A 19,653-nucleotide genomic window follows, 5' to 3' on the forward strand; every position below is an offset into this window, starting at 1 on the left:
AAGAAATTGATAATTTATTATATTCAAGATATTATAATACATGTTTTTCTTACGTCTAGCATTTAAAATGCGACTTATTGGGATTGATATAATTGTATGTCCTGTGTGAAAAATATCTAACGTACTTATAATTAATAAATAATAGTATAAATTCATATAGTAGCACTTTAAACATTTCTTTTATCCGCATTTAAGTTACCACAAGCTGGAATAGCTCAGTTGGTTAGAGCGTGTGGCTGTTAACCACAAGGTCGGAGGTTCGACCCCTCCTTCTAGCGTAGTTTTATATTTTTATCTTCTTGACTTCTTGAATCAATCAAGTCCCGTGAACGAATCAATTTGTATGCATTTCATTTTTCACAAAAGCTCTGTCCTCTAACTGTTTGAAAATTGCAATTAAACAGACCAAGATCATCAAGAGAAATCTTTATGTGCTTTGTTTGCTCGTCGTGGATTCTTGAACTGTGTCGGTGCTTCGTTCTAGGCCACATTTGAGTTTTCTGGACTACAAGCAGAGGAGAAGGATGAAACAAAGAGCGAAGGAGTTGATGCTGCCAAAGAATTGATTCGTGATTATTTGGGCAACTGGAGAGGGCCGAAGAGTGTAGCTGGAGAAGTAACATTCTTCCTCTTTTGTTTTCATGTTTTGTCGGCTGATGAATGAAGCTGAATTATATTTATAGTAATTCATCTTTATAAAAATGCACCATATAGTTTGTGATTTGATCAATTAAGCCCCCTTTAGTGAGGAAATTGATCTACTAACTGCAGCGAATTTCTATGTTACCCTTCTTGTGGAAAGAGGCAACCAGTTACTGAAAAATTGAAATGTTCATGAGCCAACGGAATTTTTTGTTTATACTGGGAAAATAGGGTATGGTTTATGCTTATGTGTTTTAACAAAAATTCAAATGTCCATGGGCCGACGCAATTGTATATTTCTCATTTTATTGTTTTTTATATCTGCTATGTTTTAAACATTATATACATGCTATGTTCGTCTCACATTTATAAATCAATCCCAACAATTTACCTTCTCCAATATACCAATGTATTTGTGTTGACTACCTTTCCGAACGCGTATGGAAGAAGGAGGAACCAGTTAAAAGTCATCACCTATGTATTGGCTATAAGAGAAGGCATAACACTTAATTCATCTCTACTACATTGTTTGATCAGTCAAAGATATGTAAAAATGTGAAATGATGCGTTAAATATCGAATGGTTAACAAACGCCACTAGCTCAGTGAAAGTATCATTGTTTCTTGTCACTGCTCGATTTCAAAATTTGAAATTAGATATTAGAACCCAACAGAAAGGAGAAGATGAAATCGAGTTTGTAGGAAGTTTGGTAACATATGAAAGAAATGTTTAGTGAGAATGAGAAGAAGTAAGAGTCTTGAGGGGTCACGTGAGTTGTTGTTGACATAATGCGTCAGACCAACTTAATTATAATATTTCCAAAAGTGGCTAAGTCAATTATTACTGTAATAATAATGTCACCACTGTTCAAAATCTATAACTAATTCACATTTGAATAGGTTAATAGATTGTAATTCAGAGCTGATCGTACAGAATTGATTGTTTGTACGTTTAACAGAGGTGAAATTGAAATTTTCAATTTTAGAGAACAGTTGTTTTTTCCTATTTCTTGATTAGTCATAATTTTAAAATAGTCAACATAAATTTCAAAATTACTATCAAAATAACATTAGATAAATTATCATGTGTTTTTTTGGTTAAGTAGTCACTGAGTGAACCGAATAGATCTCAACATACATTGTTTGATTACTGAAGAAATCGAGATTTTAAAGAAAACAGTTCATGATTAAAAGGGTTGGTCAACTATGCATGCAAATTTATTTGAATTAAAGGTTATTTACAATCGTCATTAAAAGATAACAAAACTAAATAATACTACTACTTTTTTTTTTTTGTAACACAAATAATACTACTACTTAAATGCAATAAGTGTGTTATAAATGAACAAACAAACATAATCATGTGACTTTTCATGCGATTAATAATGAAAAGTTTGAAATTAACTCGAAGTCGTCGCATTGTATATTACTAATAAATACTTCCTCCTTCCATGCAGATTATATTTTATAATCATCTCTTCCAAAATATGGGTAAATACAAACAGAAGAGACATAAAAGTAAAAGGATCACTCATGAGTCATGATATAGTTAAATATGTACTTTATTTTATTTAAGTAAGTATGCTTTAATTTATTTTCATCAAAGATACATTTTGATATCACATTCAATTATTTGTTCACGGGCTTCCTCCTCTTTTCCTCCAGCTTTTCATCTATGTTCATGCCTCTGTTTTCTTATTAATTTCCAGGATGAAGTTATTAGTTTTGATCAAAAGTAAGACTTCTATTTATCTTATTTTCTGTTAAGAAAAAATGGGACATCTGTTTTTAAAAGAATAATATTTGATTAAGAAAATATTTAGTTCATAAAAACAAAGATTTACCTATTGTCTAGAAGAGAAAAAAAAAACACGTTTTTGATAAACGTTGCGGATGTGAACAATTTGGCATTTTTCTCTTCGGGTGTGACATTATTTTGTTGAATTGAATGATCTCTATCATTATGATAATCTTTTATACTTATTTTATAGTTTTACATCATTTATATCATAATTCTTTTTAAAAAAGATATATTTCTTATCAGATTCGGTCGCTACATAGTGGATTGAGTATCATACTAAATAATCCGGGTTTAAAAAGACTTTTGACTAATATTAGAAACAATTAAATCATCTATTATTAGATTAATATGTAAACTGTTTGGGCCCAAATTCCGCTAAGTAGTAAAAAAATTATTACCAACAAAAATCAAACCCAAAACAGATAGGTTTACCCGATGCTCCAAGTTAGTACTTACCATTAGCTATCTCTATTTTGGTTAATTCTTTCATATTTGGTCAAAGAAGTTTGAAATGGTATGGATAAGAACAATTAAATGAACCAAAGATTATGCATATGAAATTTTATGGCCAATATGAAAAATAATACAAAAGAAAAACACAAGGTCACTATATTCTACTTGAAGGTACACCTTTTCTGATACGAATATTTGATTTTGTGCTGTTGGCTGTCAAAGACATAGACTTTTAAACTGTCGTTTCCACTTCCTACTGATGAACCTTTGTATTCTTATCAAATATCAAACTTTAATTTTATAACTTGGACCGTTGTGAGTTGTACGATATTTTAATTATTAACTACGTGTACAGATTGTCCATGCCGTGCTATCACAATTTCACAAGATAGTTCATTGGTCTCAATGTTCAATGATCTCTCTTATTCTCATTTTACAAGAGTCTCTTAATTATTCAAATTGCATAAGAAAACTACAGACTCCAAACTATATTTGGTAGAGAAAACAATAGATCGATAAAATCAAATTATAATCTACACATTGTCAAGTTCCGAAAAAAACCAAAAAAACTCGAACGTTTTATTATAACGAGATCAGATAAACTCGAACGTTTTATTATAGCTGTACAAGTTGGAAAATATATTAAAACAGAATTTACAAAAACATGTTATGATACTTTGTCAATTATAGAGTGAAAGTAGAATTTTTAGATTCGCTTGATAAAAAACAATAGAGAATTGTATCTCATTAATTAATTTCAGACTAAAAAATAAACAGATTAATATTTTACTAATTTTATTAATACGTTTAAAATTTACAACCGGTTATTAATTAACTTTAATGGGTCCGATGTTTGCTTTCTTTGTTTGTTTTTTTGTCGTTGTTTGTTGTTTCTGTAGGAGTGACAAAGTGATGGCATTTAATTTCTTTGAAGACTACATTTTTTGGCATTTAATTTCTTTGAAGACTACTTAATAAACTAAAATTATGCGTAGTTACTACGCCGGGGACAAAAGTGCTGTGAATTAAATCCGATTCATAGCACGAGAGACACCTGCCCAGTCAACCTATCTATTGACCCTTTCTTGTTTCCTCTTTTAAAGTATGTCATATATGTATCTTAACATGTTTTACGTATATCATCCGTGTATTTATCAAGACAATGTGAATAATATTTGTAAATTTCTTCCCGTTCTTTAGCTTTTACCATCTCCGTTCATACAATGTTATTTCGATGTAAAACGATACTCTTAATAAGAAATAGCTTGTGTCTGAAGCAAAATAACATGTTGATTTTAAGATACGATGTTATCATTTCACACCCATCGAAGTAAACAATTGTCATGTTTTGTTTATATGTTCATGCGAAACAAGTTGGACTAGTTTAATTTGATATAAATATATATTGTTTGAAACCTCAATAATAATACGTTAGTTCTAGACTTGTAGTATACTATAGCATATACGTGGAAAAGAAGAATATGTTTGTCGTAGTAGACGTCAACAAAAAGAAGAATATGTTTGTTGCGCTAACAACAAGATTCATCCATTTCAAAGCGAAAAAGAGAGATTGATGTGATCAAATATTATTGCGCTTTTAGAAACTACTATTGAAAGTTCAACGAGTTTTTAAGTAAAAGTCGAATCCTTGTAAAATTGTCTGTTCCAACGGGCAAGCAGCTGTTATAAACTCTTCACGCCGTTTGACCTCTTTTTGACCTTCTATTTTTGAAAAAAAAATGTTCTTAATTACTCCCTTCCTATCATGTAACTTTTATTTGATTCTATGTTTTCAAAAAAAAAAAAATCATTTGATTAGGCTCTCAGTAATATTATGTTAAGTATATCCACTTTTCTTTCTGCTTGTTAACAAAACAAAATTTTGATGAAAATTATTTCTTTGCTTATTAAATTAATATATCAATAAAATATTCAAGACATGAGCATGAGTCCATGACATGGTGCTAGAGTAGTCTTAACGGCGTCAGCTGCCGTTAACCTCAATCACCAAAATATATACAACAAGGGAATCTCTTTTTCTCTCACACCATTCTATCACTTCCATTTTTCAAAATCTCTTTCTCCCACACACACACTCTCTCTCTCTCTAGCTTGAAGAACAAGCTTGGTATAGTTGTTTCAACGGGCTATTTTATCGATCTCTTTCACAAATAAAGAAGAAGGAAGAAGATATCTTTGAGTTGGTATCTCAAGAAAATGGGGAAGAAAGAGCAGAAGGATCATTCAACAGTAGAGAGCGACGACAAAGTTGAAGCTGTTCTTCATCTCCTTCGTAAACATTCTCCTCTCACTCTCAAACAGGTTTGTTTGCTAATTCATTAGCCCACTAGTCTTTTGGTTAATTTAGCTACTAGTTTATTTTTTATATATTGATTATTTTTTGGTACTCTATTGATTTTTGTTATTGTCGGGGTAATATTATTGCAGGAGAAGTTCTGTAACAGAGCTTGTGTCAGTAGATTCTTGAGAACAAAAGGAGACAATGTGAAGAGAGCAGCTAAACAGTTAAGATCTTGCCTTTCATGGAGATCTTCTCTTGGCATCGGTATATTTTCTCTCTCTCTTAACTTATTCATATATCCTTTCAAAAAACATTATTCATATAGTGTATGCACGTATATTTGCAGCCTTTATCAGTATATGATGTTCTTCTACGTGTATGTTAATATACATAAATACATGTATATTTATTTATTCGTGTACTAACACGCGTACGTTACATTTTCAGAGGTCCAAAGCTTTATTTAAATAAACGGTCAATTTTTAAAAACAATCAAAAGTGAGGATAAAAACATAAAGCTTAAAGTTAGCATGGTGTTGTAGTGTATAGATAGGTGATAGATTTGTTAGTGGCTATAGTTTTGATATTTGTATTTCTTTTGTGTGATTAGAACAGACGTTTCGTTGCTTTTTCTCGGGGTTTGATGTGTCCCATGTTGAACATCGAGCGTTAAAGTGAATATCCACTCATTATGACACCCACTTATTTTAACCTCTTCTGTTTAATTTTCAAGATTCTGGTTTACCTTTTTTTCTTTTGAAATTTATCATAAATATATTAACATGCTCCAGAGAGCTTGATCGCCGACGAGTTCACGGCGGAGCTAGCTGAAGGTCTTGCCTATGTCGCCGGTCTTGACGACGAGTGTAGACCCGTTTTGGTAACTTAATGTTTCTCACCTTTGTTTATCATTTATCCCCAAAAACCTAAATTAATACTTGTTTTCTCTTAGGTTTTCCGCATTAAACAAGATTATCAGAAGTTACATACGCAGAAACAGTAAGCATAAATCACCATATATACAAATTAAAACATCAAATATCAAATAAAAGAAATTCTCAAAATTAATCTGTATTGGTTTATTTTTATTTTTTTAAATAGGTTGATTCGCTTGGTGGTCTTTACATTGGAGGTGGCAATCTCAACCATGTCCAGGAACGTCGAAGAATTTGTCATCCTTTTCGATGCTAGTAAGTTCGATATCTATCTTTTGCTGTAGAAAATCTATTTAGGAAAACAATGTTTCTAAATAAAGGAGAAAAAGTGAAAATTTTCAAAAAAGTTTAAGTAACTATTTTGGTTTTGTCTTTTATCCTCAATGGTAATATTGTCACGGTGAGTGAATATGAAACACAAATGTCTATTTTTAACCAAAAGAAGCTTGGTAAAATTTGGGGACCGGAACATGTCGGAACTCCGGCAGGAAAGTACGATCTGAATTATCCGTAGTATCCCTGTTTAGTCTCGGTCACACGAATCATAGTCTCAAATTATTGAGGGTAGTATTGGCATTAGCTTATGTCAAGCTTCTACGGTAGTTGCAGTACTTCTCAAACACTGATAGTACTGTTCAGCTTTTCATTAAATGTTCCTCTTCTGATCCTATGTAACTCCTACGGTACACCTTCCATTTTTATTCATTAGTTTTTTTATTCAAGATTATCAAATATTGAACAAACAAACTTTCTATACTTGCGTTCATATTTTTTTCAGTCTTTGTAACAAAGGTATAATTCATTCTATACACTCGTTGATTGTGAATGGTTAGCTAATATTTTTTCTAACATTTTTGAAATTGCAGGTTTCTTCAAATCAGCATCAGCCTTTATGAACATACTTGTGACTACACTCAGAATAGTTGCAGAGTATTATCCTTGTCGACTTTTCAAAACATTCGTCATCGACCCTCCCTCTCTTTTCTCCTACCTCTGGAAGGTAGTTAATTTGACAATTGCATTACTATCATATACGAATAGTAAACTTAGATGTACATCTAACGTGACCGCATTTTTGAAAATTTGAATATAGTATAAGTCAAAGTGTTAGTTCACCTATCTAAAGTAACGTAAGTACGTAACATCAAGACTTTTAAGTTGAAGTCAGTGAAACTGATCCTCTACGTTCACGTGTAGGGCGTTCGTGCATTCATGGATCTGTCACCGACCACGACGATTGTATCGATGTTAGACTTCCAAGACTCGTATGACTACGACGACTTCTCTTCATCATACCCATCACGAGTCTCCTCCCTCCGTTTCGACAAGTCACCAACAAAACCAACGGACAAGATTAGCTCCTCCGCATCCTCTAGGTTCGCCTTCACCGTGTCCCGCGACGGCCTCGACACGGTCAAACCGTGGTGCCTCACTCTCACCGACACGTCTTCCTCGTCCAAACTCGGACACACGAGCGCGTACATATCACCGCTAAACGCGCGTTCTTTCTCCTTCGCGTCACCCGCGGCTAGGCGCGAGCCCATCGATGGACCAAGGAGAAGCTTTTTCGCTTCCACGCCGATGCCAGCTAGGACTAGCGACCGTCACTCTATCGGAACCCTCCGTGACCCGCGAATACCTCGTCCGTCTTTCTTCCAGTCTCCGGCGGTGTTTTTCCGGCGAGAGTCGCATGTTAGTAAAAGTGAGAAGCCGCGGGATACGTTCGTTCCTTTCCTCAAGTTCTATCGTAGACCGTACGATGAAATGACTTATAGGTCAAAGATGCGGCCCCCACTCGGTGGTCTTGTCTCTATTGTTTCTAGCCAGATCAGACGCCGCCACGTGTCTTTATCTCAAAGGTTCTAACTCATGAAGCTATCAACCAGTTAAAGAAGTACGTAGTATAGTATATAACTTTTGTTACCATTTTGTGGCCATTTTATTATAAGAGTTATCCATTATTGTTTGTTTCTATCATATGTATGTTTAGTTCGTCAAGATGTATTTCTAATAATTTTGATCAATTGTTTATTTATTCAGCAACCTTTTTTCTATTGGTTTGAGTTCTTCAACTATCTAAATTGTTCCAAACATTTTTGAACTTTCAATGCGTTGTATAAGTTTATGATTTGAATTTTAATACTTTAGCTTTTTTTGATACATGATTATAGTTAATAATTACTATGGCCACATTTCGGGATAAGCATGCAAAAAAGTCTTCGTTTTGAAGAAAAGACAACGTGGTCGTGACGGAGAATGGCTCTTTTGGGGAAATTCAAATGAGAAAATGCGATGTTGCCGTTGTTTCTTTATTCATACAAGTACCTACATGTGACCCCATTATTTACTAATCATAAAATAAATAAAAAGCAAACCGTTGACAAATAATCTTATAGTAGTAAAAAACTGAAAAGAAAGTGTAAGCAGTTAAAGTTTTTTCGTTTATTTTAGCTAAAAGACAAATAAAGAGACATTTGATGTTCTTAAATTCATTCACAAACCTTGTATGAGAAAGCTTTGAGCTACGTATATGCACTTTAATTGAAATATGTATACACATAACCCTTAGAATTTTTTACTTTGTTTCTTTGTCAAACCTACTTAGTTATTTATTCAGAATTAGTCCCAATGGAGGAGGACGTCGTAAAAAGCTTTGAGCTACATATATAAACTCAACCCTAGCATATAACTCTGTTTATTTGTCAAAACAATTTCAAATTTATCGCAAAAGGATTCAGATATGTAAATAAGGCATAGAGGTTATGGGTTTGACATTACTTTATTCAACTAGTTTCAATCTTTTGTTAGGAATATGTGTAAACTGAGTAAGTGTATACTGTTATAGTTTGATTGAAAAGGTCAAGGTGGACTTTCTTCTGTTTTGTAGTGGTTGTGTCTATTTGCATGGTGTTGCATTATAATATTAAGTGTACTATTGTAAGCAAAATTATACTATTAAGATACTTTTATATCATCATAGAGAAATGCGTATTATGTCTTGGAGCAATTGTCTTCATTGCATCAAGGTTTATTGAAAATCACATTTGTGAAGCGATATGACGTAACCTGGGTTAAGCATTTTCTTTTTGGAATTATGCATATGTATTTTTATCCAAGTATACTTATTTTTCATAAAGTTATATTAAAATGGCCTTACTTGCATAATTTTCGGGGTCATTTTCTTTTAGCTTAACTGTTGATATGTGTGTCTTCTTCGCATGGGGAAAATAATCTAAAGACAGATGAACAGTTTCTTTTTGTTACTCTTCTCGACTTTTATTCTTTGTCGATTTCTGCAGTAATGAGTTCTCATTTGTCCCTTTCGTTTGTTACTTTATGTAGTAATTTCCTAAAATTGATTTCTTCTTTTAAACGAAACTTATATCTTTGAAGTAAATCGATTTAGCTTGCAGACAAACTCATTAATTTTGTTAGTTTTGTGTTAATACCATTAGTTAAATGTTAGTTTTTCAGTAACTTTGTCTGCGATAAAAAAAAGTGAGAATTAATACTCCTTATCCGGAATTAACTAGAAACTTGAAATCCAAGTAATATTGGGAGCATCATATGGCGACTTTAACCAACCCCTAAGTTTCTTCTTGATTTAACATATATGCATTTTAATCTTGGAGTTTTTTTAGTTGATCAATTTATTTCTGAACAACAAAATATATCTTAAACTGAAGAGACTATGAACAAGATTAATTTATATTCCACAGTAACCGAAATTCTTGATAAAAAAAATAGTTGAAATAATCACAATATTAATTTATATTCCACACTAACCGAAACTTTTGATAAAAAAAATAGTTGAAATAATCGCAATATGTTATCTTTGTGGAAACTAATGATTAAAAATGTGAAACCATCATGAAACAAACCAAAGTTAGTGCTTTCTTTAAACTCCCAATTTTTCTCTTCTATGTTTTCTTCTCAGGACACATTTTCTATTTTTTTTTTGGTTCTCAGATGAAAAGCAGCACAAGCTTATATAGTTTCTATGGAAGAAAAAAAAAAGTTAGAAATGATCAAAAGCCTTATGGACTATTTAGATTTCTTTGAGACTGGCGACGACTTCTTCTTGGTCAAGGCATCTAATTCTCTTTCCTGTTGCTTCTTGAGGTATCTCTGCGCAGTTGCAGTCACAATCTGGCCGAAGAAATTCAAAAGCATCAGCCACACGACTCCATTCCACACCGATGCAAATGAAAGATCCCATTTCTTGACCTGAGAACCAACAAAACAATCATTTAACAATGCAACAAACGTTATTTGCCTTATTCAAGAGAAACAAGAATCTCTTACATTGATATCAGAAGTTACTGGAGGTGAAGCAACCAAGTACTTCTCCTTCATTAAGCGGAGTTTGGCTGCGAGCGCAGGCAACGCAGTAGCAAAACCAGGCACAAAGCTTAATATATATATCAGCTCGTTCTCTATCCAGTCAAGAAGCTGATTATTACATACACATATGATGAAGACCGTCTGCAAAACCGCAAGAGTTTGAGATCAATCCTAAAGGAACGTAAGGAAAGTGTTATGGAAACGCTCACAAACCTGTATATGCGTTTTGATGATTGCCTTTCCAATCAACGTTGCAAGGAAAAACTCCCAGAATGGTTTCTCAAATTGTCCACACATGATTCCAGCAAGGTCGAACAATGGGTTAGGAACCTGAGTTGTAAGGCACATTGCACCAAAAATCATAAATTTTCTGGAATCATAAGAAGCACTGAATTGTTCAGAAGGCGCATCAGAGACATACCGAAGCAAGAACCAGAATAGTGAAGAAGTTGAGGTATTGTGAGTGTGACAATAACCAGCCTTTGAGATGATTTAATCGTCTACCAATGAATCCACTACCGTCACCACCACATGTTTCCAGCTCTTCCATTTTTCCTCCGGAAAGACTTGCTGCAAAGAAGCCAAGAGTACTAGCCAATCAACATCAAGAATCTTTCATAAACAAAACATCCAAGTAAGTTTTGAGTTTTTTACCTGCCCTTGAGATAAAGTAAGGAGGGAGCTCTCCCAACGCTGTTCCTAAACCCCAAAGAACGGCCTCTATCTGAATCTGAGGCAATATGCTGCTAAGCGGAACTCCTGAAGAGAAAACTGGTGGGCCAAACTCGTTGCAAGGTTTATCAAGCCACGAAGGGCTTCTCTTCAGCTGGATTGTGTCGTATATCGCAGTCTTTAAATCAACACGACCGCATGTCATTGCTTTTATGGTGAACAAAGCAATGTGGGGACCCAAATAAAGAACAAACGTATGCAAACCAGATCCTGAAATCATCAAAAAGTATTGTTAGTATTCATCAAAACAATATCAGCCTTGAGGGTGTTTAAAACATAGTCTTACCAAGACCAATTGAGGATGCAACACCTAAGAAAATCCACCATAGCCCAAATCTAACGTACTCAGAGAGTTCTTCAAGGTGCTGCACGTGGAGAAAATAAATAGATATTACCATTTGTTTCATCTAAATAATGTAAATTCAAATAAAGAAGCTAATGAGCTAACAGCTAAGATCACAAGCAGAGTTTTATAACCACTCCCTTTGCCTAAAGCTATACACAGACAGAAAGAGTCTCAATCTATTTTACCTTGACGTGTGGGCCATCGAGGGTCACAAGCAGAGCTGAAACTACAGCAAAAACGATAGTAAAGAGCATAAACAAGCCGCCGTTTGCAAGGAGGTAGGAGGCAGATCTTCTAAGATAGAGAAAAACAGCAGCTACAAATAATCTAAAGGTCTTGAAAGGCTGCGAGGTCAATGTAAGTTTCTCTAGATCCTGTTGATGCTTTTCTCGCAAACCTGCCCAAAAAAAAAAAAAAACAAACACTCAAAACTCATGAATCAATTAAAAACACCAAAGGATCTCTCTCTGTCTATTCATATCAATTTGTATAATCATCTAAGAGTGCGCGCGCACACACAAACATCGACGAATCATATCGATCGGACCTAAAAGTTTCAAACTTTAGTCAATAAAATTGCTACATCGTTTAGACAAACACTCAAGCTCTAAGGATCAATGATCTCTGTCTAATCATAACAATCGGAATCAATGTAGCAAGTTTGAAACTTTAGGAAGGAGAACAAAGAAGAAGGGCACCTGAGATTGCAGGATTTGCAGAAGAAGCACGTTTTCCAGAACCCATCTTGCAATTTAGTCGAGTTCTACTGGGCTCTGATTCTACGAAGATTGATGAAGAGATGAAGACTGGGGTATCTTGGTGGAATTGAATCGAAATCAATGTCTCGATCTCGATGTGAAAGTTGCGTCTTCCTCTCCTGTGTTTACGGTGTGCGACCAAAACTCAGGTTCCAGTTATGTTGGGCGTGTTTAGTTTTTATAAATTTTAATATAATTTAACGGGCCGATGGGAATACATAATGGGCTTCGTTTAGGGCCCATTGGATTTACAACTTTAGAACCTCTTTTCTCTGTCAACTTTTTCTGAAGTCAACACTTTGTTTTCACTTCTTTCCTTTAGCGAAAATAACTGTATCCATTAAATTTGATTCGATTCCATCCGAAATTTTCGGATATCCGTAAACTTTCGAAACAAATCAAATACTAAAAATCAATATCCGTTAAAATCGAAGCAAATCACAAATATTAAAATTTTGGAAAGCGGATATCCGATCCGTCAATATATAAATACATGTATATCTTGATTATATTTAAAATTTTTAAAGTATAAAATTTTATAATTATTATTTTAACATATGATTTGATAAAGTTTATTCACATTATTACTTATATAAAAGTATTACATAAAAAAAAGAATACATTTATGACAATTATAATTTTTTTCTTAAGTTTTGTGTTAGTATAATTGTTAAGTAAGTTCAAAAAATTACAAAATATGTAGATTCACTATTTCTTTTAATTTTTATCATATATATCATGCAAAAAAAATGTTTTACAAAACAAATTTGTATCAAAATTTTAAGATTATTTGTATTAATCAAAATATATGAGATATCCGTAAGTATTTGTAAATATCTGCAAATATCTATTTATTTTCTAGATATCCGTTTTTCCGAATATCCGTATTTTTCAGAAGCAAAGTAAATCGAAAAATTAGATATGTATGACGTACGAAAGAAAATCACAAATACTCGAAAGTGATAACGTGTTCTGTCTTTAAAACCTCTTTGTCTGTATAGCTCCAGAGTTTCTCAGTTGGTTTTCTCAAATCAGCAATCTGGTCTCTTTGTGTCATTGTAAGAGAGGTGGCATGGAGGTTGAATTCAAAGCAATGCTCGACGATCTCGATGTTCTCGAGAAATCTCTCTCCGATCCGGCTCCGATCCACAAGGTGTTTGTCCTTTTGCTTCGGATCTCGTTTCATTAAACTATGGAATTGCGGTCTTTAATTCGAAAGAAACGAGCTCTCACATGCATTTGGTGTTCAAGTGATATAATTGTATTGATCTGCCTCTGGATTCTCCTAATTGCATTCATCGTTTATGTCAAAGCTTTCTTTTTTTTTTTTAACATGAAAGTATTATTTTCGGCTGTGCAGCTGCGATCACATGTTGAGAATCTAGCGGCTCTGTCTAAGTGTAACCCACAACGGCGTTCCAAAGTGAAGGTATGCGTTTATATAATTTGACAATTTTGTTCTAATTTATGTAATCAATGTCAAGGGGATCCTCTATTGCAGGAATTGAGTTCGGAAGTGGTAGATAGTAATCCTTACAGTAGGCTTATGGCACTACAGAGGATGGGTATTGTGGAGAACTACGAGAGGATAAGAGAGTTTTCAGTTGCCATTGTTGTATGTATCCCTCTTCCTCTCTCTTTTTTTTCCATGTTTTTTTTTCTGTTCATAGGTAGCTATACAATTTCTATGCAATACAATTTCTATGTAGCTATGGTTGTTTGAAAGACTTTACTTAACAGGGCATTGGTGGTGTTGGAAGTGTTGCTGCTGAAATGCTGACCAGATGTGGTACAGGTCGTCTTTTGTTGTATGACTATGACACTGTCGAACTTGCCAACATGAACCGTCTCTTTTTCCGACCTGATCAGGTTCTCACTTTTCAATTTATTTGGAATCTCTCTTTTATTTTCATTCAGTTAGTCTTGTCTGTGATTCTGATCTCTGAGTAATGGTGACTGTAGGTTGGTATGACAAAGACTGATGCTGCTGTCCAGACCCTTGTAGAAATTAACCCTGACGTAGTGCTTGAGGTTGGTTTTCTACTTGATCTAAACACTTTTGGTGCTACTTTAGTGGTCGAGAAGAGAAACGGTCTATAGATTGTGCCCAAATGGGTGATTTTCTATTGCATGTCATTACTTATTAGTGGAGATATTTTATGCATGATGATAGTTTCTGATGGCTTTTTCTGGATTATTTTATTTGATACTAAGTATTATTAGTTTGTTTTACATCTGCAAAAATTCTATTTGATTCGATTTCTATGTTTATTTTTCTCCTAGAGTTTCACAATGAACATAACAACAGTGCAAGGCTTTGAAACCTTCACGTCCAGCTTGAAGAACAAGTCATTTTGTCCTACCAAGGAGGGAAGTGGTGTTGATCTTGTTTTGAGTTGTGTCGATAATTATGAAGCGAGGATGGCTGTCAACCAGGTACCTCTTTCTTTTTCGTTCTGTCTTTTTTTTTTTTTTTTTTTTACTTTCTCGAGAAAGTGCCTTCTTTTTGTTACAAATTTTCCACATAGTTTCACTTATCCATCAAGCATTTTGATCTTATGTTGCACATGATTCATGTAGTTACAACATTTAATCATGCTTGTGATTGGAGAAGATATACAAATGTTGTAAATCAGCTTCTGATAATTGAGTTTGTCCTTTGATGTATAGGCATGCAATGAGTTAAGTCAGACTTGGATGGAGTCAGGTAAATAGTATGAAAAGCTTATAATTGCATGCGTCATTGGAAACAATCTATGAACTTGAGCTAAGAAATAATACGATATATTTTGAGCAGGTGTTTCTGAAGATGCCGTTTCAGGTCACATACAGCTTCTGGTACCCGGAGAAACTGCTTGCTTTGCTTGTGCACCTCCTCTGGTATGTTGTTTTTCTTTCGTACATCACTCCTCTGCCTAGATGCTTGAGGAATGTTATAAGTAGAACATTAGTAAATTTAAGGATTTTGTGATTCAGTGTGTTTGTTAACTTACACTTGCATCTCCTCTAAATAATTTATTTATTTCTGTGGTAGGTCGTGGCATCTGGAATTGATGAACGGACACTTAAGAGAGAAGGGGTCTGTGCTGCATCTCTGCCTACTACTATGGTAATTTTCAACCACCTTACAAATGCGGCTGAAGAAAATTTTGATATCTTGACTAGTTGTAATATAGCAGCTAATGCTTTTGTTTTTTAAGCTCTGTATATGTTTTTAAGACTTTGCTTGATTGTCCAATTCAGGGAGTTGTTGCCGGGCTTTTGGTTCAAAACTCTCTCAAGTTCTTACTAAACTTTGGTGAAGTTTCTCCCTACTTGGTAAAAAGTCTTGGCTTTCTTCATCTCTTCACACAGAGAATCATTATCATAATTAATCATTTGAGGTGTAATCGTTTGATGCCTCTGCTACTTGACGCCCCCAGGGTTACAATTCACTGAAGGATTTTTTTCCAACCATGCAAATGAGACCAAATCCACAATGCTCTAACGCAGCTTGTATGGAACGGCAGGTAACTTTGAGTAAAAATCAACGTACTTAACTCTCTCAGCTATAGTCTCTGTTTCCGTGTTCTAAGGTTAAAAAAAATTGAAATCTCAAAAATGTAGAAAGAATACATGCTTGCAAAACCAGCAAGGGACGCTGCTGCCAAAGCTAAGATGGAAGCCGATGCGTTAACAGCTATTGATGATTGCCCACTCCATGATGATAATGAGTGGAACATAAGGTAACAACTCTGTAAAATTAGTTAACAGCAATATTTGCAACAAGAGATCTAATGTGTATCTCATGTCTTCTTTTTATAAGTGTGGTTGACGATGAGAATGAGAAGGATACCGCAAAAGCTTCCTCAAGTTCAGGTATTTTGAACATGGGACTCTCTGTACCTTTTATGTGAAAGTGTATTAAAACTTTATGTCTTCATCTGACAATTCTTGAAATTGATTTTGTGGTTGTATAGATACATTGCCAGAAGGGCTTACTAGGGAGCTTCCAGTCGCAGATGAGTATGAGAAGACAATAGCTATAGGGTCTGGAGAGGCAGAGGAGGAAGAGGACGACCTTGAAGATCTGAAGAAACAGCTCGAAGCTCTTAATGCTGCTTGAAGGTCTTTATGGGAGACATAACATAGTTGTTTATCGGTTTTTACTTGAAAGAGATGACAAATGCAATTGTGTAAAAGCAAAATAAAGTGTTAAGGATTTTGATAAATTGGATCTCACAGGCATACAAAACTATAAACTTTTTTGGATGATGATTTCACCCTTTTATGATTGGCTTACCAAAGTTGAAGTTATACAATTTTGCATATATATTGCATGGTTTTGCATATATTTTGCATAATCCGTTTGAGTATTTTTATTGGATTTAAATATTTTTAATTTGAGTTCGGTTATTTCGGGTAGTGTTTGGGTAGTCAGAAGTGGCCTTACTTGGCAAACATGAAAGGGTTAATAAAAAGGATGGTAAAAAACAAAAACACACTCAACCCAAACCACAAGCAATCTTTCATAGATAAAAAAAAAAAAAAAAACAATGACGCACCATTAAGAATTTTCAATACTTTTTACCAAGAATGATACCTATAATGACAGACACAAGAGCCACTCCGAGGACAATCTTCAATGTCATGAGATGAGATGTTTCAGCTTTCTGAGTTGTTGTAACGTTTCCTGAAGAAGAAGACGAATGTGAAGCAGAAGCATGATCTGACTCCTCCTTACTCTTACGTTGCTTTGGAGTTGGAAAAGAGAAATCAATATTATCTCGAGACTTAACATCTACTTCTCCTTTTCCCATTGTCTCAGTTTCCTGCAAGTTTGATTTATGAAGCTTCATTGCTTCTTCCTCGTCCACCAAATCTTGTTCACTTGCTTTAGTTTCATGCTCATGCAATTTTAAGGTCAGTTCTGCAACTTTTTTGACCTGAAAAAAAAAAAAAACAAGAAACACCACACTTGTGAATCAGCATTCCTAAAATGTTATCCCATTGTCCTGAGTTATACTGTTACCTCTTCTTTCAACTGAGCTTCAGCGCTTTTCAATTGTTTTTCTACTTCATCAAACTTGGACTCCAACACCGACTTTTCAGAAGCCACAGAAGTGAGCTTCTTGATTTCGGATGCCATAGCATCCAGTTTAGACTTCTCTACTCCGAGGTGTTCTTGAATATTTATGAGCTCATTCTTTGTGCTCTGATGTATCTCATTGACTTGGCTATTCTCTTCTACAAGGGATTTAACCTAAAGTAGAAAGCAGTGTCAATATATCATGAGATGGTTTACTAATACATGATTTTTTAGATTCTGTGAATGTTTGTCTACCTGTGATCTTAATCTTTCTCTTTCAGAAGTAAGCTTGTTTATTAATTTTTCTATGGCTCCCTTTGAAGCCTGAAGCTCTTTTGCTGTTTGGTTCTTCTCAGCTTCTAAAGCAGAAAACATTGCCTGAAAGCCATTGGTCTCTGACCCATGATCGGCTAGCTCCTGGTTCAGCTTTAGATTCACTTCGGCTAAAGATCCATTTTCTTTCTCAAGCTCTTTGATTGTATCTTCAAAAGTCTTGAGTTTCTGTAGAGCATTTTCAAGCTCCATTTTTCTAGTATAAGCAACTTCAGATTCTTCTAGGACTTTCTTTTTATGTTCCTCAATTAGGTTTTCATGGGATTGTAACTTTGTAGCCAAGTCTTTAGCTTCTATGTCTCTCTGATTAGACCTTTCCTTCTCAGCAACCAGAAAGCCTTCAAGTTCTTGAATCTTGATCTTGAGTTGATTGTTTGTGTCTGATAGTAACTCATTCTCCAAGGATGACTGATCAAGATCTTCAGATGCTTCAGCCAACTTGTCTTCATATAATCTTATTTTCTCCTCCAGATGTTTCGATTTCTCGGTCAATGACTTGGCCTCTGTATCTATGATATTGAGTTCCTTCATTGCCTTCTGAATGCTGAGATCTGAGTGTTTATGCAAATCTTTTATCTCTTTGCTTCTTTTGTTAGTTTCATCTGTTTCTCTTGCTTGCTTCTCATGTCTCTCTTCAGCTGATTTCAGCTTCTCCATCGCCTCGCTTTCCCTTAATCCAGCAGCTTCGTTCTTCTCAAGTTCCTGGTTCAGTTCCAGCTCCAGTGTTTTCACCTTTTCTTGAAGTTCATATAGTTCTCTTTGTGAACTGCTTGAGCTTCTTTCAATAGGAATTTGCTTCTCTGCTTTCTCACCATCCTTAGTATCAGTCCCTTCTTTCTCAACTTTTATGAATCCACCATCAAATGTAGTATCCTCCTCTTCTTTTTTTCATAACTATATCTTCCTTGGTCATTTCTCCCTTCACATCCTGTAATCAAACCATCAGAATACTTAATCTCCAACGAGAACTAGTAAAAAAAAACTTGATAGATTCAATTCTACTTAAAGGGCATGTTTAGAACTAAAATCTTTCTTTGCCATATCTTCAATATTTTTAATGTCAAAGATATAAAAAAACAATTTCCTAGAGTTATAGTAGTTAGGAGTGAACTTGAATGAATTGTACAATAGATTATAGAGGATAACATCTATGTTCAATGACAAGAAAAAAAACATTAAAATTTTGTAAAAGTATTTCATCATGAACAAACAGATCATTACCTTAACAGAAACATCGACCGTCTTTACATCCTCAGGTACACCTTTCACTACATGGACCTCGGAACTCATTTTTGTTTCTTTTTCCATCAAGCAGTTCCTAATGAGTAATTCACCATGGTTTTATAAGTTTTGTTTCTTGCATCAACAAGATATGTGATCAAGTTCAGTTGCATTCCAACCGCAACATTTTCATCTTATAGAAAAAGGAAATCCTTTAGTAGCTTGTAAGAAAGAGAAACCAAAATATTTCAACCATTCATGAAAATAGATTGTAAAATATAATTGGTTAAATAGTGTCTCATTGTAATATTCAAGTATATGGTGGATTTATTATTGCCAACAACATTCTTTAAAAGATTATGAAAAGAACAAAAGCTTTATACGAGTTTAACCTTTGTTTAATTAAATACTTTACGATCATACACAAGTATAAAGTAACCAAACTCCAAACAGAATTTGCAACAAACTTACTTTTATTTGGTTGATGAAACCATTAAAGCATAAAGCATAAACATACTCAACTATGTGATCATTGTTCTGTACCGTTTGAGATTGACGCACTTATCAAGATTCGATGTAACCTTTTTTGGGAAAGAATAACAAGTTAACAGTGGCTTTACCAACCAATAAAGAAAGGATAGCCACGCACGGAGGTATTATCAAATATTAACGAGTAATTTATGTATGTGCACTTACCAAGATGTGCTTAGGGTGTCAAT

At 34.3% G+C, this 19,653-nt stretch overlaps 4 protein-coding genes and 1 non-coding gene across 6 annotated transcripts; 3 read left to right on the forward strand and 2 right to left on the reverse strand.

The window, feature by feature from the left end:
* The first annotated feature begins 204 nt into the window (after nt 1-204).
* Nucleotides 205-278, forward strand: TRNAN-GUU. Its single transcript has one exon. It is a non-coding gene; the product is annotated as a tRNA-Asn (tRNA).
* A 4,677-nt stretch (nt 279-4,955) lies between these two features.
* On the forward strand, nt 4,956-8,171 carry LOC106310140. Its single transcript, XM_013747347.1, has 7 exons — nt 4,956-5,217; nt 5,344-5,461; nt 5,989-6,077; nt 6,150-6,196; nt 6,299-6,387; nt 6,999-7,132; nt 7,330-8,171. The coding sequence occupies exons 1-7, from the start codon at nt 5,113-5,115 to the stop codon at nt 7,996-7,998; spliced, it is 1,251 nt and encodes a 416-aa protein (XP_013602801.1). The 5' UTR covers nt 4,956-5,112; the 3' UTR covers nt 7,999-8,171.
* Nucleotides 8,172-9,980: 1,809 nt separating this feature from the next.
* On the reverse strand, nt 9,981-12,465 carry LOC106309550 (vacuole membrane protein KMS2). Its single transcript, XM_013746600.1, has 8 exons — nt 12,253-12,465; nt 11,740-11,951; nt 11,495-11,573; nt 11,131-11,418; nt 10,898-11,046; nt 10,690-10,806; nt 10,438-10,617; nt 9,981-10,359 (listed from the first exon to the last, which is right to left on the reverse strand). The coding sequence occupies exons 1-8, from the start codon at nt 12,296-12,298 to the stop codon at nt 10,177-10,179; spliced, it is 1,254 nt and encodes a 417-aa protein (XP_013602054.1). The 5' UTR covers nt 12,299-12,465; the 3' UTR covers nt 9,981-10,176.
* An 812-nt stretch (nt 12,466-13,277) lies between these two features.
* Nucleotides 13,278-16,576, forward strand: LOC106309571 (ubiquitin-like modifier-activating enzyme 5). Of its 2 annotated transcripts, none has more exons than XM_013746626.1 (14): nt 13,278-13,465; nt 13,673-13,741; nt 13,814-13,927; nt 14,053-14,181; nt 14,275-14,343; nt 14,596-14,748; nt 14,983-15,019; nt 15,110-15,192; nt 15,347-15,421; nt 15,556-15,630; nt 15,735-15,821; nt 15,919-16,037; nt 16,118-16,170; nt 16,272-16,576. In XM_013746626.1, the coding sequence occupies exons 1-14, from the start codon at nt 13,385-13,387 to the stop codon at nt 16,415-16,417; spliced, it is 1,290 nt and encodes a 429-aa protein (XP_013602080.1). In that variant the 5' UTR covers nt 13,278-13,384; the 3' UTR covers nt 16,418-16,576. The 2 variants fall into 2 exon arrangements, with proteins under 2 accessions (XP_013602080.1, XP_013602082.1); XM_013746628.1 differs by having other exon boundaries at nt 13,333-13,573.
* A 215-nt stretch (nt 16,577-16,791) lies between these two features.
* Nucleotides 16,792-19,155, reverse strand: LOC106310837 (paramyosin-like). The gene is made up of 4 exons (XM_013748061.1): nt 18,935-19,155; nt 17,636-18,641; nt 17,324-17,554; nt 16,792-17,237 (listed from the first exon to the last, which is right to left on the reverse strand). Exons 2-4 carry the CDS (start codon nt 18,368-18,370, stop codon nt 16,869-16,871), a joined length of 1,335 nt encoding a protein of 444 aa, XP_013603515.1. The 5' UTR covers nt 18,371-18,641; nt 18,935-19,155; the 3' UTR covers nt 16,792-16,868.
* Between the last annotated feature and the right edge of the window lie 498 nt (nt 19,156-19,653).

The sequence above is a fragment of the Brassica oleracea genome, chromosome C8, assembly GCF_000695525.1.
Source record: "Brassica oleracea var. oleracea cultivar TO1000 chromosome C8, BOL, whole genome shotgun sequence".
Taxonomy (NCBI): Eukaryota; Viridiplantae; Streptophyta; class Magnoliopsida; order Brassicales; family Brassicaceae; genus Brassica; species Brassica oleracea.